Genomic DNA, 24,366 nt, shown 5'->3' with positions numbered 1-24,366 from the left:
TCATTCTTCTGCCTGTTTGAAACAGCTGTTAAACCCTTACAGTGGATTTTTTAAAGGTTTTGTTTATTTATTTTTAGACAAGGGGTGAGAGAGGAAGAGAAACATCAATGTGTGGTTGCTTCTCGAGTGCCCCCTACTGGGGACCTGGCACACAACCCAGGCATGTGTGCCATGACTGGGAATTGAACCTGTGACCTTTTGGTTCTCAGGCCAGCACTCAGTTCACTGAACCACACCAGCCAGGGCTACAGTAAATTTTTAACACCAGTTACTGTATTTCTAGCTTCAGAGTTTTCATTTGATTCTTTTTTAAATAATCTCTGTCTTTTTTAAATAATCTCTGTCTTAAGAATCTCTATTTGTTGATTCCTTGTCATACTTTCCTTTAATTTTTTGAACATGGCTTCCTCAGGTTCTTTGAAAATATTTATAGAAGCTTCTTTGTCTGCTGTTCTGGTTTCGTCTGCTCAGTTCGGCATCCAGCAGCACCTGGAGGCCATTTCTCCGGACTGCTTTTTTCCCTCGGCGTGGATGGTACTTGGCAGTCTCTTAATTTTTTTGTTGAACCCTGAACATTTTGGAGAATATATTTTAGCAATTCTGGATTCTGATTTTTCTCTCTGAAGGTGGTTGTTTCTGCTTTATTTTTGTTTGTTTGTTTGATTGTTTTGTAAGTAACTTGCCTGGGCTAAATTTTTGAAATTTGTCTCTCCTGCCGCTCTAGTGGCAGTAGTGGTAGTAGTAGTAGTAGTAGTAGTAGTAGTAGTAGTAGTAGTAGTAGTTAGTAGTAGTTAGTAGTTAATAGTAGGTGGTAGTAGTAGTGGTAGTAGTAGTAGTAGTTAGTAGTTAGTAGTAGTAGTAGTAGTAGTAGTTCAAAGTTGGTTCCCTAGGGCTCACCGGGGTCTGTGTGTACTGGGGGCATGCCCCCTCGGGCCGGCCAGGCTCTGCCCCCACCAGTGGACCTAGGTGTGAGGGGGAGAGCACGCTCAGAGCTCCAGTCATCCTCAAGCCAGCCCTGCCTTCCGCTGTCTCGAGGCCCTTTTGTGTCTCCTTTGCATGCATGCAGCCTCGGAGTTGGCCAGCCGTGCGTGCCTGCTCGCACCCCATCACGTCTCCACTGGTTTTGCCTCAGCCTCAGCCTGGCGTGTCCTGGCTCAACCGTGTCTCCTTGGCGAGTGGGGTTGCTGGTGCCCCCTGTTCACCAGCCTCTGGGTGGTTGCTGCCCCTGCTGAGCGTGGGCATCTCCCCACCACTGCAGGTCAAGGGAGGCTCTTTCCTCTAGGAATGCCGCAGCTGCCCGTGTTCACAGCCCGAGCCACCCTGGCAGGCCCTCGTATTGGCCAGGTAGAGGGTGGGGAGGTTGGGGGTGGGGAGCCCCCAGCCAGAACGCCACAGATTTCCACTGTGTATGCCTGTGCCTGACCCTGACACTCAGCATTTTTGCGAGCACAAACACTTCTCAGGGGGCCGTTTGCCTTGGGCTGATTTCCAGAGCACTGATTGTTTCGTCTGGGGTTTGAGTTATTTTGCAGGGACTGGGTTGGCTGATTGCCTCACTTGGCTGCAGCTGGAATTTCCACCTCCTGACTATGACTTTGGATGGCAGCTTATTAAACCCTCATTGTTCACTTGATATTCAGTGTGTCAGTCTTGTTCAGCTCATTTTCTACTTTTAAGACAGAAATATGATGTATTAAGCTGTTTTAGGATGGTCATAAGTTCTAGAATAGCAACTTTCGTTATTGCATTTGTGGAAAAATTGCTTTTTCTATTTCCATTTTAAGTAATTCATAAAAAATGAAAAAAATTATAGTCTGAGCTACTTTGCATAAACACTAAGTTTAATAAATTTGTATATCTGAGGTTATATTGCACTTGGTCACATTTTTATAAATACAGAAATTTCATGTACTTTGTAAGAAATACGTATTAAATTCAACTGTATCACCCCTTACTTGCCTATAGGGCTTAATATGGCTACGTACTACTTTATAAGAAAGAGAAAGTTTTTCACATTGAAATAGGATTTACTTCTAATTTATAAGTACTCCAGGGATCCTTGAAGAAAGTCGCACTTTGAAGCTGTAGTATTCTTGTCCCAGTTAAAAGGTCTGTTCATCTGTCAGATTGGAATTTCACACTTACTTGTTTAAACGGAAAAGCCTGTGGTTCTGGTGGGTCTCTGAGCGGTGGCTGTGCTGCCCGTCCTTAGGGTGGTGACCCGTTACCACGGTGCACACGTCCCGAAGCGGCTCTCTGCCACGTAGCCTTAGCCGTATCGGTGGCTCTCAGCTGTGGTAACAGTGACGCGTTCCAGGCACACGGGTGCCTCATTCTCGGCGTGTCCCTTGCAGGTCGCTTTGAGGAAGAATTCATCAAAATGCGCATGGAGAGGCTCCAGGCGTGGATGACCAGGATGTGTCGCCATCCGGTGATCTCGGAGAGCGAGGTTTTCCAGCAGTTCCTGAACTTCCGGGATGAGAAGGTAGGACATTTGATCATGACAGGCTCAGCGTGTGCTGGGATGTGACGTTCACACCGGTTTTATGTCTGAGAAGAGGTGGGGTCCCATCGGTTAGTGGGGTGTTTCTCATTTCCTCCCAAGACAACGAGGGGACAGGAGCTGAAGTCGCGGCTGTAGGCAGGTGGTCACGAAGGATGGAAGACCGACTCGCCAGGACGGTTGTCAGTCAGCAGGGGACAGATCGGTCAGAGTCGGTGCACAGGGCGAAGGCATCTGTTCCTGGGTGCTTAAAAGAAAGAGGTCAGACCTGAGCTCCGCAGGGTCCTGACTGTCAGTGTGAAGTGGGGGAAGAGGAGTGAATGGTCATCTGTGATCACATCGTGACCTCACAGTGTAACGCATTTCGGAAGGAAGAGTGGGTTCGGAATTGAACCGTTCTTCTCAAAGCAAAGCTGTTTTTCCGGAACTGTAGTTGGGAGTTCAAAGTAAATGCTGACCTGTGGGCATTCTTTTTTTTCTTTTTTGCCAGTGGTCATCTGTTCTTTTTTGACAATCGAAAATTTTGGCAGTTGGGCATCTCATTATTCTCAGAGAAGATAGTTTTCTCTCTCAATAAGCTTTTAATGCACTTTTAAGGCATCTTCTCTAAAAGTGTTTTCTTCATTGTTTTCTCCTAACAATTATTACATATCCCGGAAAATAAGAATAAAAGCAAAAGTTAGCTCAAATGCCAACAGATACAACATAAATTATGATTCTAGAAAAACAGTCATGAAATGATTTTTGTGTTTGATCGAATAGTAGAATAGTGTACGCCTTGTTGAAACTTGGAGACAAGAGACATACTTTTTTGCTAAATTTCTTCGTAGTACTTTTTCCTACTTAAAGTGTCTACATTTACAATAATAAGCCTAAAAATCAGGGCTGCTTGTTTTTATAGACATATGCGTACACTTAGCATAATGTAAGTATTTGGGCCTTACTTTCAGTTACTGCTTATTTCTAGAATTGACAGGCTCATCTAAGCATGTTGTATGTAACCAGGTGGGAATTAAAAACACTGAGGTGTTTCAGCATTTCCTTGTGAGTTTGTATCTGCCATGGGTCTAGCCTTACAGACGACTCTGGTTTTTCTGGCAGGATGTGCTGTTCGGTCACAGGATGTCAAATTGCTATACTGGGTCCTTTGTGTTGTGTAAAGCAGTTTTGTTACTTTGTAGTTACAAAAGCTCCCTTGGAGGTCGTTGCCTTCCTGGTGACTCAGGACTTTAACATGGGTTTATTTGATAACTTTGGCAAGGATTTGATTTAGAAAATACTTCAAAAGTTCATGTTTTATGCAGAATATTATTAAAAATAATAATCTAGCCCTGGCTGGTGTGGCTTGGTAGACTGAGCACTGGCCTGCGAACCAAAGGGTTGCTGGTTCGATTCTTAGTCAGGACACCTGCCTGGGCTGTGGGCCAGGTCCCCAGTGGGGGCACTGTGAGAGGTAAGCCCACAGTGGTGTTTCTCTCCTCTTTCTCCCTCCTTTCCACTCTCTAAAATTAAATAAAATCTTTAAAAAATAATGATAATCTAGATACTGTTTTTGTTTTTTAATGACTGCCACCTTGAAAGATTGGTCACCTTACACAGAAGTGACATGAACAACAGAGGAGCCAGGGCCCGGAGCTCCAGTCCCGGCTCTCTGGGGGACTTCCTCTGGGCTCGGCTTGGCACTTTGGGTCTTCGGGCCACGATTTCATCACCTGCCAAATGACAGGGTGAAACAAGATAATCACTGAAAACTGATTTTTGTGGTCAGTAATAGCTCATGTAGATGAATGGACACTGAGAATCCAGTGAATCTACAGAAATATTACTGGAAATAAGTGGTTATAAGATAGCTGGCTATAAGACATTGCATATCTCTGTATTGGCAATAAACAGAAAATGAAAGTCTGTAGTTTAGATGGTCGTCTGTCATCTAAACTGTCATTTACAGTGCTATGAAAAATATGTAGGAGTAAATTCAAGAAGATTTACAAAGATATACATAAACAAACTATGAAATATTGTTGAGAAGAATAAGTGTCCCAATGTTACTGTCTGTCTCATGGGTTGAGGGACAGTAATGGTGTCCTGTGTAGAAATCAAAATAAGTGTCCCAATGTTACTGTCTGTCTCATGGGTTGAGGGACAGTAATGGTGTCCTGTGTAGAAATCAAAGCCCTAAGCAAAGCCAGGACACTCTCGAGAAAGGAGGAAGTGGGAGGAGGACTTCACTGACCAGCAAGACTCCCTGTAAAGCCAGAATTTCACAAGCAAGGCAGACAAGCAGACCAGCAGAATGGGACAGAGTGGACACTGGCTCCGTGCCACGGACGATGATGCTGAGTGCAGTCGGGGAAGGACAGTCCTTTCAACAAATGGTGCCCAGTCCACTGAGTGCGCCCCTCCTCACAATGTACTGTTGCTCTCGGTAGGGCTGCTACTGGCATTGAGGTTATGTTTTGAAAACGAGGACTTATCTGTGAAATGATACAGGTGAAAGATATTATAGCTGAGATTCCATTTAAATAAGTAAGAAAAACAGGCGGAATGGAGGAGAGTAAATAAAACTGGCAAAATTTTGTCATTGTCGAGGGCTGAGTCTGCGGGGGGTTGTACTTTTCTTTTGCACCTTTGTGTATGTTTGGAAGTTTCCAGTGTGTCAAGTTTTTTAAAAATCAGTTCCAGATCTCTCTTGGGTCTGACTGTGAAAGGCAACACAGTGCAGCTTCTAGAAGGAAACATGGGGAGGGGGTGCTTCTGGAATAAGACGCAGAAACGCCTAGTCACACAGGAACGGGCTGGAAAACTGGACTGCGTTAAAACTGAGAATTTCTGCCCTGGCTGGCGTGGCTCAGTGGATTGAGTGCTGGCCTGCGAACCAAGGGGTCGCCGGTTCGATTCCCTGTTAGTGCACATGCCTGGGTTGCGGGCCACGTCCCCAGTAGGGGACTTGCCAGAGGCAACCGCACATTGATGTTTCCCTCCCTCTCTCCCTCTATTCCCCTCTCTCTAAACATAAATTAAATATTTTTTAAAAATTAAGGGCTTCCATTTATCAGCAGAAGCCATTAAAAGTGAAAAACAAGGATATGAACATATATAACCAACCAAGGGCTGGATTTTAGAGTATATGAAAACCCACACAAGATAAGATAATCATCTCAGTTAAAAAATGTAGATTTGGTAATGTACTTCCCAAAAGAAAGTCTCAGAATCCCCACCGAAGGTACTTTAAAAAGTACTTCTTCTCACTAACAAGCAAATGCACACTGAGCCCGCAGCGAGCACCGCGCACACGCCCCAGAAGCCCCGCCCTGTCCGTGCCAAGTGCCCTCTCGGTGGGAGGGGCTGCTGCCGGACCCGCGCACGGCTGGCGGGCGTGGAGACTGGTCAGACCGTTTGGAAGCCAGTCTCACGTTACCTCCCAAAGTCCAGCGATTTTCCACTCCCACGTCTCCACCTGACAGAGTGGGCATATATGTATGTCCGATACATGATACATACATTATGTACCTAGCAGCTCCGTTCACAACTTGGCAGGGGCCAGGAGTGACTGCCTGGCACCAAACAGATAAATAAGTGGAGGACTGAGCAGCTGTAACAGTGCAAATGCAGCTCCTGGGCACAGGTGGAGGAAAAGAAGCCAGACGCACACACAAAATGTATAGTACAGAGTTTTGGCCAGTTTAAAAAAGCAGCAAAATTGTAGTTTAGGGACTTGTGCCTCGGTGGTAAACACTGCAGAACAGTGAGGGGATGAGCACCATTAAAGAAGAGAGGTGATGTTTCCTTGTTGGGGTGGGATGTGTGGGGGGTCACGAGGGGCTCCGGGAACGTGAGCACTTGGCCTGTCGTCACCTTCCTGATAGTGATGCAGGCGCTCCCTTCGAGAGAGTTCCTTGCACTGGCTGTTTTTGCACAGGTACTTTTCTGTGTATGTGTATGTGTATGTGTGTTATATATGTCTTACAGTAATAGGATTTTAAAATTGGCTCACAATATATGTTCATGTCTTATGTTTTAGAAAAGTTTTAACCTTTTCTTAGAGTCCAACAACCTAACATTTTGAGGCACTTGGTCACAGTTCTTAGGGTGTGTTTCTACTCCCTGTGTTTGGTTGGATCTCTGGCTCCTGGGAAAGGAATGTGCCTGGGTCACTGCACCCAGGAAGGCCTTGGCTCATCGGGAGCGTGCTGTGCAGCAGCCTCATTCACACCCAGGGTGACGTGTGAGGGGTGTGGGCAATGGCCCATGGCGCGGAGGGCCTGGCGTGGGGCCTGGCGCTCCCCGAGAAGGAACAAGGCAGACTATGGGTGAGCCGCATCTGCTCGGGAACTGTGCAAGACCGACCAGTCTGGCCGTGCTCTCAGATGCTTTGCTCTCGGCTGTCCCATTTGCAGGAATGGAAGACTGGGAAGAGGAAGGCCGAGAAGGATGAGCTGGTGGGTGTCATGATATTCTCCACCATGGAACCAGAGGCCCCTGACTTGGACCTGACAGAGATGTAAGAGATACTGCCAGACTAGCCTTCTCCGAGGTGCCCGCCTCCTTTGCCCCCGGCCTGGCCAGCACGTAGGAGTGTAGGACATGAGTGGGGCCTTGTAGCCAGAGGACAAGGAGAGCGTCACCGGTGCCCGAAAGCACGTCTTTCCAGCCAGAACCCAGAGGAAGGCCTCCTTCCCTTTTTCCTTGAAGTTTGTGATTTCGGAGCTGACACAGCTCTGGCCGGTCCTTACTCCCAGCACCGTGTGGTGGGGCGGAGCAGCCCACAGCCAGGCCACGCCCACACCCCCGGTCAGCAGAGCGGGCTCACTGTGGACATTGCCTGGAAGAAAACAGCCTCCGACCCACTTTTTTGGGCTCCTTTTCTGTTGTTTTTAATCACAGCATTTTTTTAAATGTAGGCTTGGCTGGAAATCTAGAGTGGTTTCTTTTCTAAATAAGGACTAATAGAAAGGCTTGAGTTTATTTTAAGAAACTTTTCCTGTAAAATCATTGCTTTCTTGTTACCAAAAATATGAATGAGAAAAAGAACACGGTCTTCTGACGACCCAGAGAGAACATCGGTGTTAAATGTTGGTCCTCGTCATAATCTCCCAGACCCTCGCACGCATGTGTCTGAAGGAGGCATTGTTTAAACAAAAAGGGCCATTCTCCTTTGTAATTTTTCTTTTTTAAATCTAAGAGTGTCATAGTGACGATCTTTTTCAGGTTGGCAAATGCTTTTTACGTCCTTACCTGGCATGTTCGGTTCCACCTTAGATCGGCCATTTCGACCTTTGTCATCGGGTAGCACACCCAACTACTAAAACTCTGGGCACTCCAAAAACAATGCGTTTTTTTGCTGATTTGACAAAACTAGGTATAATTTTTATTAATTCACACCGAATGGCTATCGTGTTGGCTGTTGTCATTTTTTTCATCTGACCATCTAAGGGCAGAGAGGTCGGTGCCCCTGAGTAGACAGTCAGGTGCCGCGTCCCTGTCGTGCAGCAGCCGAAAACCGCTGCCTTGGGTGGTTGTGCATCTGGTTGTTTTCTGTGGTTTGCTGTCGGAAGGAATGAACACCTGCCGTTAGCCATGTTATTGTTTTGTGGCTTTGAGGGTACCTCCCATGATTGAATTTCACTGGTAAAATATTTAAAAATGAGGATTTTTTTTAGAATAAATTTATTTATCATTCACAAGCAACTGAGGGGGACAGGAAGCAGAGTAAAATATGAATGACACGTCGCTAAGTATTTCTTTAAAAACCTGGGTTGAGCCCGTTTTAATGCTGATCTACCTGAAGGGCAGGTACCGTAAGACGAGAACACGAGGGCCTGTGGTTTTGCTCGGGGCAGGCGTCCCCAACAGCATTGGCGGTTCTCCTCCCGCGCCGGACGCTGGGCCTTGGGTAGCTAAGCCCAGGACGCGCCTTCTTGTGCTGTCGCCCCGCAGAGAGCAGAAGTGCGATGCCGTCAGTAAGTTCACCAAGGCCATGGACGACGGCGTGAAGGAGCTGCTGACCGTGGGGCAGGAGCACTGGAAGCGATGCACGGGACGTGAGTGTGCCGCCGGCTCGCCCATCTGCGGGGGCGGCGGGGGGGCCCCCGACGCCTCAGACGGAGTCCCATTCAGTGACCTGTCCTCCCGAGTCGTGTCCTCCCCCGGCTCCTCGGTGGACCCCACTCCTCCCTCCGAGTTACGTAACGGACAGTGGGCTCGAACAGAGCCAGTCAGGAGCTCTCGTCAGAAAACACCGCCTTCGCCTAAATAGCTCCAGTGCTTTGGGGTATTGTATTCGTGGGAAATTACAGGAAGCCTGTGGTTATTTTTAATCTCACGATTCCACCTCTTAATCTTCATCCATTGGTAAGGTGTCGATGTGACGGCTCTGATTTTCAGGAAGAACCGGTGCAGTTGGTAGAAAACCTAAGACGGGTCCTCCTGGGCGCGCTGCCGAGGGCACGTGGCACCGTCGGCCATGCTCCCCGCCTGCTGCTTCCCCGTCCTCAGGGGGCTGCTCGTGCCCCGATTTCCCTTCATCTGTGCAATCATTCCGCTGAACCAGGTCCTGTGTTCCCCAGAACCACACAGCCCTGGGGGCAGGTGGCCCAGCTGGAAACACGTGTCCGGCTGTGGGGCCCAGCTCGGCATGCGCCCTGTTCCTCCTGAAGGCACCGAGTCTCTGGAGGTCGGGCCCCAGTGGCGGTCACACAGGTGTCCCTGACTACCTCAGAGGTCAGGACGTGGGTCCCTGAGACATCTCCTCTGCCCTAGTTGCCAGCACTGCCTCCTGGGCCTCAGAGAGAAACCCCAGCCTTCTGAGCTCCAGGGGTGGCCCCCGCATCAATTTCAGCTGAACAAGGTCCTGTTCATCTGTCACTAGAACCTGCAGGAACACTGGTTGTCCCCAGTTATTTTTTTAAATAAAAATGGCTTTACTTTGCATTAAAAAATAATACATACCCACTTTTAAATTGTGTCAATAGTTTGGTACTTGGTGTAGGAAAGAGATTAAATTATCTGTTTTTGTAAAGATTTTTTAAAGGCGTTTATTGTCTCTAAATAATGGAGAAGAATCAGGATTTGAAGTCAGAAAACAATTTTCACGAACAAGAAACTGAGTGTGAGTGACATGTGGAAGAACTGTTAAAAGAGCACAGCACAGCCGAGAGCAGTCCTGAGATCTGCTGGCCCAGAGGCTGCGGTCGCTCGGGAACTGGCACACCCCGGCCTGCGGCCAGATCTGGCCGGGGCCGCCCATTTCTGTAGTGAAAGTGCGGGGGGAACGTGGCTTCTGCTAGAGAAGCCGCGTGTAGGGCCCCCCTGTGCACGCCTGGGGGGGGGGGCGACATGGCTGCTCCTTCCCCGCAGAGGAGGGCAAAGATGTGTTTAAGGGGACTGTGTACAGATGCAAAGAAAACCGCCTGATTACAAAGGCTCTTCCCTGGGAAGTCCTCCGAAGTGGCCCGAGGATTCTGGAGTTTTAGCACTAGAAGGGACCTTGGAGAGCAGGCAGCCGGTCTGCTCAGTTTACAGATGAGAAGACTCAGGTCTCTCCTCCCTGGTCCTCTGAAGTTCTACTGCCCTTTTCCTCCACATCTCAGTGCTTTCAGGGTTTTATTTTGTTCTGTTTTGCAAATAATTATTCACACATATGTAACAAGGTGGGGAAAGCAATGTGATTGGAATCACGAGGGCCAAACCCACCGTGTGTCAGCCGTGCGACCCTGGGCAGGGCACCTTACTTACCCGACCCTTGTTTTCCTAACCCGTGAGGCCGAGGGGTCCCTGGGGTGCCCCAGTGGAGTGGCCTCTGCAAGCGCCCTGCGCGCTAAGCGCCGTCTTCCGACGAGCTGCTGGGCCAGGCAGATTCCGTGCACTGGGCGGGAACGAGGGTGGCGGCGGCCCTGAGCAACAGCATCTACCGTTCATTGGCTGGGTGGTTAATTACAGGTCGGAAGAATTTGTTTTTAAAAACCAGTAATTTAAAAACACAGTCATTTCATTAAGGAATATGGACAATTTTGAGTCACGTCAAGTTTCTATTACTAAGGAAAACAATCCGTTTTAGAAAATAGCCCCATTGTGGAAACCGAATCCCGTGTCGGTTTGCTCGGAGGACTAGCTGACGGTTTCTTTCTCTGTCTAGCGTTACCCAAGGAGTATCAGAAGATAGGCAAGGCCCTGCAGAGCCTCGCGACGGTGTTCAGTTCCAGTGGCTACCAAGGTGCGTGCGTCCTCACTCATTCACTCCTGGGCCTTAGTGTCCTGCCCAGCCCGGCGGCCCTCTTCGGGCCCCGCAGACAGGCAGGGAGTCTGCAGGTGAGCACCCGCGGCATCCACTCAGGTTGGCGGGGCTGCCCCGCCCAGGACTTTGACAGCTTCACCTTTTGAGAAGAGAGGAGGGTTGTTACTTGTATTTTCTTGCTAGCTCCTTTGCCCCTTTTTTTGCAGAGCTCTTGTGTTTTAATGAAATGGGTGGCTTTGCACGTAGCCCCTGCCCTGCCTCCGTCTCTGCCAAACTGAGGTCAGGTCAGGTCAGGTCTGCCCCTTACCAAGGCCAAACCTCATCGGGGTCATTTGAAGGAAGACATTTTGAATAACAAATTCACGTTGTCTTCATTCTCTCCATAACACGTAATAGTTTTCCACTTACTCCACGTCGTGTGTCTCACATGAGGTGTTTCTGGTCCGTTGTGTGTTTGTGTTGATAACACGTAGGAGAACAAGTTCATTGTCTTCCCTTACAGTTTTAATCTGCCCTGGGGAGCAGGCAGGAAATAAAAGTGTTTGTTACGTGAGGGATGTCTGTTAAATGTATGTCCTGTCAGTCACAGAAATGACGGAATGGGCGCTTTCACCAAGGCGTTCATCCTGATACCCAGCGCACATGGGTCTGTGGATGCCGCGTGTGAGTTGTAGGAATAAGAAATCACTGTCATCAAAATTTAAGATTTGGGGCTCCTGTCTCGGAACTCAAGGCCCCATTGACTGACTTCTCCCACGTCAAGGGGAATGAAGGTCAGCAGTGATGAGTTCAGTTTCTCACCACGGGGCCCTGGGCTCAGATGCGCGGGTGTCCTGGGGCAGTGCCACCCTGTGTCGGCACAGTGACAGTGCTCTCCGTGCCTCGGGTGCCCGTGAATGGGACTGCCCGTGACCCCCGGCAGTGTGCACGCTGACACGGGAATGCTGCGGAGATGGTGGCCCCGCACAGGCCGGGGAGGCGTTCATGTTCTTGTGATGCGTCATGGAAACAGAGCGGATAGATGTTGAGGTGGGATCTGTAGGGAGGAAAGGGACCGATAAGGAAGGAGCTGGACTTCCGGTCGTGTCTTTTTTCGGTAGATTTGACTTTGGAAACGTGAGTGTTGTACATAATCATTAGAAAACAAATTTAAGTCAAAATGTTTTTAAAGACTCCTAATAAACAAAAGCAAAATAAAACAAATGACTTGATACATAAACATGAAGGCGTAACCACATAAAGGGGAATTACTTCCACTCACCTTAAAACACTGTGTTTTGACCACACATCCTTAATAGCAGATGCCTTATGGTGTAAAAAACTGCAAAGACATTTTTAATTATTCTCAGTAGTGCTATGAGTAGCAATACTGGTATTGTGATTCCAAAAATTCTAAAGTTATTTTACGTGTTGTAAGGGAAAGCAAATATGTAATTGTGTTACTGTTGTTAATACTTGAGATTTTAAATAAGAGATAAAAATAAAAAGTTTTAAAATATATTCAGAAAAACCCTGTTATCCTAGTTTTGAAGTGGAGATACCAGTATAAGCTCACTTGTGTTTTTCTCTTCAAAACTGCGAGTTTGCTTTGCTCTGTTGACTGAAAACACTTATGACCAATGACCCACCCGCCCAGTGGGAAGAAGCACCCCCCCGCCCCCCACCCTTATCACCCACTTGGTGATCTCTAGACACCGGGTTCCACCAGACGAGCCAGGTTTCTGTCCAGCCAAAGAACTCTGACTCCCAATTTGGAGGGCTTTCCCGCAACTGACCAGTAAAGGAAAGATTTGAGCATTAGTGCAAATAAGCATTGCACTTCATTCATTGGAATGACACACACCAAATATGTTTAAATCCTTGTTTAATGCAGTGGTAGTTCAGGAAATGTTAATCTCGTTTACCTTTGGAGCATGGTGGGGGATCAACTCATCATTCTAAGAACTGTAAAGAGGAAGAATCAAGCATTTAGTCTGTGCCTCCCGTCCCTGTCCCTGGAGGTTAGCCACAAAGCCCAGGAGGAGAGCGTCTCTGAGCAGAAGTGCTTCGGCTCAGGGGAGTGGCGGGGGTGGAGGAGCACCGTGTGTGCAGACCGCACTAGAGCAGCACCGGGGCGGCGGCCGTCAGACGCAGCCTCTAACGTCACACAAAGTAGAAGAAACTAGGAGTGTGTCCCCTGAACCTGATCAGGCCTCTAGATCTAACTAGTGTGAAGAAAAGACGGGGAACAGCGGGCTGGGCCGTCGCAGCAGGGACAGTGGGCCCAGCGCAGATGGCCCGGTTCCCTCCGCACACCCAGAAGGGCACTCTGCACAAGAGGGAGCGGGGAGGGGGCCTGTGGGTCTAAGAAACACGTGAGCTTTGTGTCCGTGGACATCCCTGCACCCCAGTCCAAGCCGCCAGCATGACTCCAGACAGCAGAAAGCTGCACAGTGACTGATACATCAAGGACAGTTGTCTCATCTTAATCGTGATGTGTATTGTCCTTATATTCTGGGTAAAATCTGTGGATGAAATGTTACGTGGTCAGTGCAGGGGGAGGTGGAAGAGGACGATGCAGGTGGAAATGCTGCCCGTGAACTGCTCACTGGGCAGCTGGGTGATGGGTAGATGGGGATTCGTTATACTGTCTGTCTAGTTTTGGAAGTGTGAAGTTTTCTATAATAAAATTTTTAAATCAAATGAATGGAAAACAGTGTAGCTTACAACCGCTGAAAACTGTAATGACTTTCAGGTGAAACGGATCTCAACGACGCGATAACAGAAGCGGGAAAGACTTACGAAGAGATCGCCAGCCTTGTGGCAGAACAGGTATTAACGTGACCGCTCAATTCCAGTGAAGATTTCATGCCATCTGATCCACATTTAATTTAAAGTTGGTTTTAAGACAGACTTTCCCAGTGGGTATCCTCTTCCGTTCTTCCGTATCTGTGTTAGTTGTGGTTGGTAATAGTGTTTCTTAGTTCAAGCTAAAGGGACGGATAAGGTTGTCAAGAAATCTGAAAGAATGCCTTCCAGTGTCAAGGGCCCAGATCTGTCCTCGGTCCTCAGGGGTCAGAGAGCGAGGAAGGCTCCCTGCCCCTGTTTACGGGGCCTGCACTGAGCCTTGGTTTCCTTGGCTCGGGAACAGCGACGGTGGCACCTGCCTTGTGAGGAGCTGGGAATCCGGCCGCTGGTGCAGAGAAGGCACCGCCCAGAACACGTGTCTGTCACAGAGCGTGGCCTAGACGGGAGGCGCCAGCGGCCGGTCTCACTTCCTTCCATGGGAGTGAGTTCCTATGAGGGGAGCAGCTGTCTGCCCTGCTGCAGATCCCTACACTAAAAAACAAAACGAAAACTCGCCTGTCGTTAACTGTTCTCCGATACTTGTAGAGGAGAGGAACTTTTAGATCTGTGCGTGACATAGCTGTAAAAATTATAATTCAGGAAAATGAAAACTGTTAAAGGTGTCACTTAGAATGACTACTAGATTTTTTTAAATACATATTCTCTGCTAGAATTTAGACATTTAAACTTGAACATCTTATTTTCTTATGTGTAAACGTACAGTCCTAAGTGTTTTGGTGTTATTTTTCCTCAGGGTATAATATTTTGGGCCACCTCAAACTAGCTAATCTCACCAACCAACTGAAAAATTGCCTGATGTTTTCATTTTCTTTACACCCTCTGGTTGAAGGCACGGTGGTCTTGGGGATTGTTTCCTTGTAGGAAAACTGACCTGCAAGCTTCACACTGAACACAGTGCGGGAGGATTTGGCTAATCCAGCCTCCGATTCGAGTGTCCTTTCCCTCGATTGTCTGCATTCCCCGGCCGGTAACAACCAAGCTGTGTCTCGTTACAGCCAAAGAAAGACCTGCACTTCCTGATGGAGTGTAACCACGAGTACAAGGGCTTCCTGGGCTGCTTCCCCGACATCATCGGCGCACACAAGGTGACTCCACCGGCGGGTTCCCCAAAGGCGGGGGGCCGGGGGACCTCTCAGCCACTCCCGGGTCAGGAGGGGCTTTTGGGGGGCGGAGGGGGGGGTGGAAGTCTGGGAGTGTTTAACTATCAGGATCCTGTCACGTAGTTCGGATAGAGGAGCAGTTTTTAGTTTTTTTTATTCCATAAAAATTATTTTGATGGAATTAAAAATACGAAAACTTTTTCTTTATCCATGCAGTTAGGCATCAAAACAATCCTAATGTTTGAAGTTCAAGGCAGCAGTAGGCGCACTCTTTCCCTTCTCGGTGATGCCCCCGAGCCCCGCAGCAGCCTCCCCGGTGAGAGCAAGACGGTCCCTGCTGGTGCCGTCTGTTCATCCAGTCCAATGAAGAGGAAACGGTCATTCCCATCAAAAAGGCGCTTTTAAACTAAATTTAAAAACTGGCTGAGGGTATCTTCACATTGCGATTCTGGTTAATTTTTTCTCTGTGTCAGAATTGTGTGTTACCTCTAATTTGAGGTATTTTACCCACAGCAGTACTCGAGGTCGTGACGTACTTGGACTTGTTGGGAAGCTCTCTGCACGGGACTGGGCTGTGTCCGTTTCAGCCTTTGGCTTTCTCATCGAAGCGTGTGGAGGCTGCATAGGCAAATTAGAAAGTTTGTGCAGCTTCAGACACTCGATGTAAAACTCTGAACATCTTCTCACCCATTCACCCGTATCTTTGCTACTTTAGATCTTTTTAAAAACATATTATTTATTTTTAGAGGGGAAGGGAAAGAGGAAGAGTGGTAGAGAAACATCAATGTGTGGTTGCCTCTCATGTGTCCCCTACTGGGGACCTGGCCTGCAACCCAGGCATGTGCCCTGACTGGGAATCGAACCGGCAACCCTTTGCTTCACAGGTCAGTGCTCAATCCACTGAGCTAACACCTGCCAGGGCCCTATCTTTGCTATTTTAAATCATGTCGCAGTGACCTGGGAATGCTGTGTCTGTTTGAGACGGGGACTTGGTTTCCTTCCAGTATGTCACTGAAGCAGAATTGCCAGGAGAGGGGATCTCAAGTACTCTCATCACAAGACAGAAAAGTGCTGTAGCTCTGGGAGACTTAACCAGGATTACCGTGGTGACCGTTCCACAACAGATACCTGTATCAAGTCATTATGTTGCACACCTTAAGTTAATCCAACAGTGTATGTCATTATATTTCAGTGAAACTGAGAAAGTAAAGTTAGTGAAGTTAAAATGTCAGTTAAAAACATACCTCAGAACAGTCAGCTTGTCGTGGGAACCTGTGCCAGCAGAGTCAGAGTTCCAGACGGGAGCCTAAGTCACGCACGAGAGTGGAGGGGTCTTCCCGACGGCCGGGAGTAACGGGCACCGGGAGGCCCTGCAGCTGGGGTCCCGGCGGCTTTCACAGCTGCTCCCGTCACAGTGTCGACTCGAACCCCACTCAGCGTGTCTCACGGAGATCACGGCGCAGAGCTCAGCCTTCTGGCCGGCGGCTCACGTGCACGCGCCAGCCTGTGAGATCCTCCCTGTTAGTGCCGGAGAGATGGGCAGTGCTCGCTCCCGAACGACTGTGTCCGCCCAGCGCCTGCTGCCCCACGTGAACTGCTCTTATCCAGGCCTTACACGTATTCCAGACCAGAGTGCTGTCTGGTTTCCTACCTCGTCGTTAACATCAAACGGCAAATCTTAGCTCAGTTCCATCTTTCAAGTGACTTGAAGGAAGTTGTATTTAGATGCTTTCCTATGTTTTACTCTGGGGGGGAGTTCTCTGTTCAACAGCAAGTCAACTATGAAAGATGGTGCATTGTTATAGTTTAAATTGATAACTAATCCTTTTAGCTCCATTTTACTGATGTCGTTTAATTTCCACAATTCACAGGGAGCAATAGAAAAAGTGAAAGAAAGTGACAAATTGGTGGCAACTAGTAAAATCACCCCACAGGACAAACAGAACATGGTGAAGCGCGTCGGCACAATGTCCTACGCGTTGCAAGGTGAGAAGGTTTACATGTAGCTGGTGGGGACCGATTTCCCCCGCGAGGTTGCTGTCTTCCCTGCAGTTAACTGCTGTTCCCAGATGTGGACAGCAGTGAAATAAGGGCTGATGCAAACTGTCCTTGCAAGCCTGTTGTTCGCAGGATCTCCTAGCCACAGCGAAGATGCCTTTACAGCCTGAATATCAGTGCCTCTCACAGCGCCGTGTTAGGTCCCCAAGTTCAGCTCCTAGGTGTCTGTGACCTCCACACCCAGGACTGTGGCATGCAAAGGAGTGTGGAGGTAGCAGATGGGCGCAGTTTGCCAGTAAGAGGAGGATGCTGATTTTTACGTAGTTGAGTGTCCCGGGCACACAGGAGCAGGGGATGGATTTCTCCTGTTTCGGTGGACAGGTGGAGTGTCCGTGGGCAAAGGAGACAGGGGAAGGACACTCCAGTCTGACGGGAAGCACAGACAACGGGGGTACAGGGCCATGTCGTCGGTCACGGGAGAAAAGCTCACCTGTGGGTTACTGGGATAAGCCGAGGTGGCTGTGGAGGGCTCTGAGAGCCAGGCGGGAGGGTCTAGACTGGATGTGGGCATTGGGAAGTCAGCAGAAGGTTCCCAGGAGGGGCAGAAAGGCGATGCTCCATGGAGGAGGGTGTGCTGTGGCACAGGACACGCTGGCGGGGCGGGGTCTGTCCGACCTGCCAGCCTGCAGCCACCGCTCAGGCCGTCGGAGACTCTGGGGGCTGAACGTGAGGCGGTGCTGGGGGAAGAGAACAGACACGTTTGCAAGCTTCTCCCAGGAGCAGCCCCCGGGGCTGGAGAACTTGCGGGGGAAAGAAGACGTGTGCGAGACTCCCAGGACCGAGAGGACGAGAGCAGAACAAGGAATCCTGAGTGCTGATCAGGGTTTCATAGGGTTTGAAATAGGGAATTGGTATTGAACTTGTGTTTGGGGTTATCCACATAGGTAAACGAAGAACTGTATACAACTTGAGACAACTTAGTGTGGACCTTAGCACAGTTAGCTCTTCGTAGGAGTCAACGCTGGCAGTTGGCTTTCTGGGCCTGGAATGGAAGGACTGGTGCAGTGGGGCCGGGTGGGGAGGGCTCCGATGAGGAGGCTTCTGCAGGTTGTGGTTGGCGGTGGGGGGGCAGGGGAGTGACATCGAGAAACACATTCCAATAGGGACTTGTTGCTGAGTGGATCTGTCCAGCAACGATGAAGAGTGGCCATCAAACCTTCTCCCCCAGTAAGGGGAGGATTTCGGTGGGCCCTGGTGCTCAGGGGCGGTGAAGCCCCATGAGTGCGTCTGCTCATCGGCCCACCTTGCAGAGGCACCTTGAGAGGCCCGTCCTGGCTGTCTCTGTGCCCGGAGGAGCAGAGAAGTCCGCTGTAAACAGACTTGAATGTCCGGACTGTTGCCATCTGCAGGGAAAACAATGACCAAGTCAGTGGTCACAGCAGATCGACCGGTCTCCGGTCACAGCAGTCCACATCTGGGTGATCATCTGCTTGGGGTGTCATAGTGTTTAATGTGCAAATCAACAGAAGTCATCCGTTCCCTGGAATGTGGTGTTTGCCCTTCGCTGTCCTGGTTGTTTCGTAGCCTCTTTATAAAGTGATTTCTTGGGCGTCGGCACAGCCCTGAAGCTGAGCAGAGTAGACCTGGCTGGTGATGGTCACCGAGCAGAGAAGCCAGGTGTCGCTTTGAAGTTGGGGGGCACTGACCGCGGTGTTGGTTTCGGTTGCAGCCGAGATGAACCACTTCCACAGCAACCGGATCTATGACTACAACAGCGTCATCCGCCTGTACCTGGAGCAGCAGGTGCAGTTCTACGAGACGGTGAGTTGGCCCCCAGCCTGGCCGTCTGTGCCCACAAGGCAGGATTCCCACTCCCAGACTACAGCCACGTAAAGTTAATCTGTCTGTATTTTTTAAGCCTGAGATTAAACCCAAACAGGCTATAAATATTGAGTAGGGTTTATTTTAATCTCTTAATTACCTCTGCCTTTTCTTTTAAATAACACTGGGTTTTAAAAAAATGTTTTCTTTTGAAAAGGGGTCTTGGGCACTAGTAACAGGGGCCCCAGAAAGACTGGCTTGTGCAGCTCCCCGCCTTTCCATGCAGGAGCGCAGCTGGACCTATGAGGTCACCCTGCCCCCGCAGGCCCCTCTGGCACCACGGCTGGCGTTCTCTGTGAATGAGGCCTCACAGTGCAGGCAGGGAGAGCAGGGCCTTCAGTACTTCCATTCAGAAAACAAGAAAGCAAACGTAAACTTCTGTGCCCCTGTGTGGCAGTTCCGTTGTTTGCTGGAGTGTCCAGGAGACAGCTCCAGCGGTCAGCGGGCACCCAGCCCTCTGAGGACAGGCGCTGTAACTGTGCGACTGCCCGTGTCGGCTGCTGACACTTGGGCTTCTCACTCGGTTCTCCAGTCCTTCGTGGCATCCTCTCCCGGATGTATGTTCAGGGGTGATAGTAGGCAGGCCCGAACACACATCATGCGTGTGTGTCGTCTCTGGACTCGACGCTGCCGACTGTGTCTGTCTCCTCCAGCAAATCCTGGAAAGGCCGTCCTGGGTCAGCGCACGTTGTGAATTGGGTTGGAAACAGGTGGTTTTGGAGACAGGTGTGCAGAGAGCACTCCCAGAAGCAGTGCGCTCCCCAGGGTGTGCACTCAGCACCGGTGCCCTCGGACAGCTGCCTGGTGCCCTGAGTTAGGGTGGCAGGTGCCTGTGTTCTGGGTGAGAGGGTAGATGAGGGGCGGCTCTTAAAACTCTGATTGTGTTGATTCATTAAATAATTCTCAAGCCCAAGTGGGGTTTAATTATTAATGTCCTCGTAATTCAGAAGAGTAAACTATGTATGTAATCACTGTGTTTGTTTGACCGAACATAGTTACTAAAATGTGCGTATTTTTTCACGGAGCACACATTGATCATTATATACTGAGCACTGACTGCAAACACCCAGGGCCCAGGGACAACAAAGCCATCTCATGGAGCGCGTCTCCTTGGGGGAGACAGATGCACAGCATCACCTGCCTGGACAGCAGTCGTTCTAGGAGGACAGTGGCACTGCCACCCGCCGTAGCAGCAGAGGGGCGTGCTCCTCACTGGGTCTTAGGGGTTCCTAGGTGGGCCGACTTCCTGTGTCACCGGATCGTCTTGAAATGCTGCCTGGGACAGGGCAGGCCGTGCCAGGGACGGAGCGGGGCTCTCCCTGCCTGCGCTGCCGTTTAAGGAGGTCCCTCCAAGAGCAGCGTGGAAGCTGGGTTCCGGAACGGCCTAGATGCATGGACCCCAGGGTCTGAAATTGTTAGTGTTCTTAGCTCAGAAGAAATAGAAATAACAGAGCCTCTGAAGTCGTAATGGAGGTGACATCTCAGGATTTCTGTTTCCCACCAGATTGCAGACAAGCTGAGGCAGGCCCTCGGCCGCTTCCCGGTCGCGTAGGACAGAGCGAGACGCAGCGAGACCCCGCGGCGCTTCGTTCTGACTTGGGGCAGTGCGGTTTAATACCCCCATCATCCAAAGGAAAGGAAGAGAACCAAAAAATTAATGGGGTTGCAAAAAAACGGCATTTACACTATGTACCAGCTTAAATGCATCGGTTATACTGTTGTCTTCTCTTCATTTCGACATCCGTTCTTTAAGCCCGTGGAAATTGTTTCTATTTTTGGAAAGTACTTAAAATCACCAAGATTTTGAATGGAAAATTAGAGGTTTCCCCACTGATATTTTATATAAAATTGTAATTTTTAAGTCACCCATAATCTTCCAGTTCTTACCCAAGATCAGATAATTACTAAATGCTTTCTTAAAAATATGAAATATGCCAGAATAAAAAATATGTTTGTATATATTTTTATAATTCTTTTCAGTGCTTTGAGATTCCTATCTCTTTAGGAAAATCTACATGCCTTTCACGGATATAAACGTTTAAGACTCAGTGCGTATGGTTTCCAGGAGAGGGAGCAAAGAGGGGCGGGGCCACTGGGGCTGCCCTGGGGCTCCTCCTGCAGAGGCTGCAGCTGGGCGGAGCGAGGTGCTGGGCTCCGGGCGTGCCTCGTTGTCATCTGCAGGGGTGCCTGCTCTCCACACACTTCCTTCCTAAGTAGGACGGGCTTTGTGCTGGGAGGAGTACGTGGGAGAAGTTGGAGTCAGTTTTCAAATACTCTGACTCTGCCGCCAGGGAATGATCCCCCCCACCGCCCCACCCCCCATGCTCAGGAAGGAGTGCACCAGGGTGGGTGCAGCAGGGACAGACAGGCTCCTCCTGAGCTTTTGACCTGCTTTAGTCTTTGGCTGCCCAGTCAGGCGCAGTGGGAAATGAGAGCAGGATTTGCCGCTGTCTGAAAAGACGAGAAACACAGTTTCGTAGACCCCTCGCATCCCCTCCGAACGGAAAAACTTAGGGACTGAGAGGGACCGTGACCTGAGAACTGTGCACTAGTCCCCGCCTTCAGGCGTTCTTCCTGACTGTGCCCCAGGCCTCAGGCAGAGCCCCTTGGTCACTGGGACTTCGGTTAATGGCCTGAAGCCCAGCCAGCAGCTTCCCCGATGGCCCAGGGCTCCGCCCTGCACTCTTGCCTTACACGTGAACCCCATGGCTGTCGCTTTTCTGGCCTGGCAACTGCCTTCCACAAAGGGGGACGTTCTGCCTGAATAAAGTGAAACCAAAAACTAAGTAGGAGGGGAGATCAAACAGACATGAAGGAGAACTTCGTGTTCTCCAGTTTCACGGGTTTTTGTTAATGTTTTATAAGTAATTTTCCCTACCTGATTTTTCTTTTATAAAATCTAATAGAACAGTGTTTATGATATGCCATTTAATATATGTACAAATTGTAAAGAATATGTATAAATGTTTACACAAATGTAAGAGCATGTAGAAGCCAACATATAAATAAATTGTTTAAAAAAACTGTACAGTAAATTCTCAAAACACTTTTTCAAAACATTTTCTGGTCTTCCTGTGTGATTTTTAAAAAACTGTTGCTGCTTCTTACCCTCTGCTGGAACTAGTCCCCTGGTGCCACAGCTGTGGCCGGGAGGAGAGAGCAGTGTCGCCGGGCGGGGACCTCTGGCGTTCGGGCCACTTCCTCCTGCAACCACGGAGCCTGCAGGGCCTGCTCGTCCCAGAACCACTTCCGCTCCGTCTCTGCTTCGGTGGCGCAGCAGCTGCTTCTCCAAAGGAGAGTAGTTACCTGCAGGGGTGGCACGGCTTTGCCCCCACCCCACCCCCCGCACCCTAAACGGCTGTGCCGTGATGCGCCCACAGGCCGCTGCAGGCTCCAAACCGCCTCCCTCCCTGCCTGCCACTCCACTTCAGGCCCAGGGGACCTGCGGGTCCGTGGCCCCACAGGGAGCTGCTTGCACGGCAGCCTAGACCTGTGGCGGAGCCTTGCCTCGTCCCGGACCCCACACCAGGTGTCTGCGTAGCCGGTGGCTCAGTCAGCTTGACACACAGCGTCCACCTCCTACGTGCCACCATCAGGATGAGAAGAAGGCCAGGAAAGGAAGAGGAAACTGGACCCCCAGATATCGATCTGACCGTGAGCCAGGAAAAGTACACCGAGTTCGAAAGTGGAAACTTGTCCAGCGGACGTGGATTCTTAGCGGACTCGCCTCCGGGCGGCAGAATGCGAGCAACCTGGTGTACCCTTCATTCTCTCCGCGTTCAGAAACATCACGCAGTTCTTGCATGTTGATGTTCTGACTTTTAATTGTTTGTGTCAACCTTTAAATATCACAGAAGAGCTGTGCATATGGAATAATTATAGTTTTTACAGGTCCCGGCAATGTACAAATAGTGGGTACTTGGAAGAGAGATCTTGAAGAGGGTGGGCGGAAGGCGCTCAGGCCCGGAAGGTGGGATGGGGCGGTCAAAGGTCAGTGTCTGCTTGTGCACAGGGCGTGTGATTGTGAGGGACGTTTACCAGAAAACTGTATTTTCTGAGTTTTTTAACAAAATGAGCTCGCTGTAATGTCAAACCCTTTTTTACTATTAGAACGATTGCGTTTCCCAAACCATCTGCTCCCCGGATGTCCGTTGGCTCCGACTGTGATCGGGCACCGGTTCTGCCCACATGCGCAGGTCGCGGTTCCTGCTGTTCAGTTCACCCCGTGTCACAGGCGTCATTGTAGCTTGAAGACTGTCCTTTCGGCAGAGGACCGCTGGTCATGTACACAGGTGTGCGTTGTGTGTGAGAGCCCTGGGCTCTGGTTGCCAGGCCAGGGCCGACATCTGTCACTGTAAACAAGTCATGGAAGCTGTTAATTCCTGGTGGCGGCTTCACTAACTTCACGTGGCTTCCTCACAGGAATGCATGAAGGAACATTCAGCCGGTCTTCCTCGGGGACTCCTGCAGGGCACTCCAAACTGACTGTCTTGTCTCTCTCCTCTCTCTCCTTTCTCTCCGGTGCCTTGCCCTTCAAATCCTGCCCAGCTTGGTCTCCCCGAATGCTGATTTCTGTCTCCTGGGCTCAGAGAGACTGAACCTCTATTTGGTTTCTGCTCCTGTCCTGAGCCTGGCATCTGCACTGAAGCAGTAACTCGGGGCGCACCCGATTTCTCCTCCCAGTGACCCTGCACTGCCTGTGTGTAATGTCAGAAACCTTGTTCGTGGATTCTGTCTTTTTAGTTAAGGAGGGTGAGCTGGCCTCTGTTACTCCCATCATGGCCGGAAGTGGAATGCCTGTGATTTATGTTTTAATTCTAAGGTGGGAGTAGTTTTCCCACTCACAGAGAACATCAGAGCTGGTGCTCAGAGCAGCCAGCTGAGCAAACCAGAGCAGCAGACTGGTTTGTGTGGGCGCCTGTGGACCCAGGGACTGGGGCAGCTACAACCACTGCTCAGCCAAGACCACGCTCCAAACACAAGTGCGCTAACTGCCCGTCGGACTTCTGGCTTCACAGCTGGAAAAACTACCCAGAGCATACCTGTCACAGGTGGTGGGGGGAGGGGCTGTGGAGACTTGCACATGCTAAGAGCCACCAGGTTTGCTCCTCCAGTTCGATGCCACCTTCAGGGAGGGCCGACCAGGGGCAGGGCCGTTGTTCAGAGTGGGGTCTGGCTGTCAGTCACTGTCCACCGAAGGAGCTTGATGACAAAGCACGTGCCCCCGCACAAGAGCTGGAGGAGACAGATGGGGTCCGGGGTAGCCGTGGCTGCCCAGCCCCTCTCCCCGAGTTTCCTGCACTGGGGCAAGAGCAGGCCTCCTCTTAGGGAACGGGGGGCCTGTTACCTTTCTGCCCTTGACCCTCCTCCAGAAACACCTCTTTTCTGAGTGGGTCACCGAACCCATGGAGAACATCATCATTTGGAGAGCAGAGAAAACGTGACGGGAGTAGGTGTTAGTTTAACATCCACAAGACCTTCCCAGAAATTAGATGGGGGCTGTGGTTCAGCAAAAAGGGGGGCCAGATACCACCCTGTCTTGTGCGTGCGTGAGAAAGGAGAAATTCCTTTAGGTTTCTATTTCTCTTATGTCTGAAAATTTTCAAAATATGAATTGTATAGGAATTAAAAATAGTAAGTTTACATTTTAAATTATAAATTTATAATGAAATATAGATATGAATCTAAACTATGCTTCTAGTTTTCTGTTTGAAAATTATCAAAATGGAAAATGTTTTAAATTGCTCTCAAAGTTTCCATTATATATAGTTAGCTTTGAAAAGTAAAGTGAAATTGCAGGTTAC

At 49.7% G+C, this 24,366-nt stretch overlaps 1 protein-coding gene across 1 annotated transcript in view; it reads left to right on the top strand.

The window, feature by feature from the left end:
* SNX9 (sorting nexin 9) overlaps positions 1-20,519 on the top strand; it is an 85,847-nt gene extending 65,328 nt beyond the window's left edge. Inside the window, exons 10-18 of the mRNA XM_037126207.2 lie at positions 2,355-2,485; positions 6,901-7,004; positions 8,441-8,544; positions 10,638-10,715; positions 13,471-13,547; positions 14,579-14,668; positions 16,555-16,669; positions 18,411-18,502; positions 20,067-20,519. Of these exons, the coding sequence (XP_036982102.2) occupies positions 2,355-2,485; positions 6,901-7,004; positions 8,441-8,544; positions 10,638-10,715; positions 13,471-13,547; positions 14,579-14,668; positions 16,555-16,669; positions 18,411-18,502; positions 20,067-20,114 (839 nt within the window). The 3' untranslated portion in view covers positions 20,115-20,519. The remainder of the gene's footprint in view (positions 1-2,354; positions 2,486-6,900; positions 7,005-8,440; positions 8,545-10,637; positions 10,716-13,470; positions 13,548-14,578; positions 14,669-16,554; positions 16,670-18,410; positions 18,503-20,066) is intronic.
* Positions 20,520-24,366: the final 3,847 nt, after the last annotated feature.

The sequence above is a fragment of the Artibeus jamaicensis genome, unplaced genomic scaffold (assembly GCF_021234435.1).
Source record: "Artibeus jamaicensis isolate MK-2021 breed Jamaican fruit bat unplaced genomic scaffold, CSHL_Jam_final contig_497, whole genome shotgun sequence".
NCBI lineage: Eukaryota > Metazoa > Chordata > Mammalia > Chiroptera > Phyllostomidae > Artibeus > Artibeus jamaicensis.
This window is presented reverse-complemented; position numbering and strand designations above follow the sequence as displayed.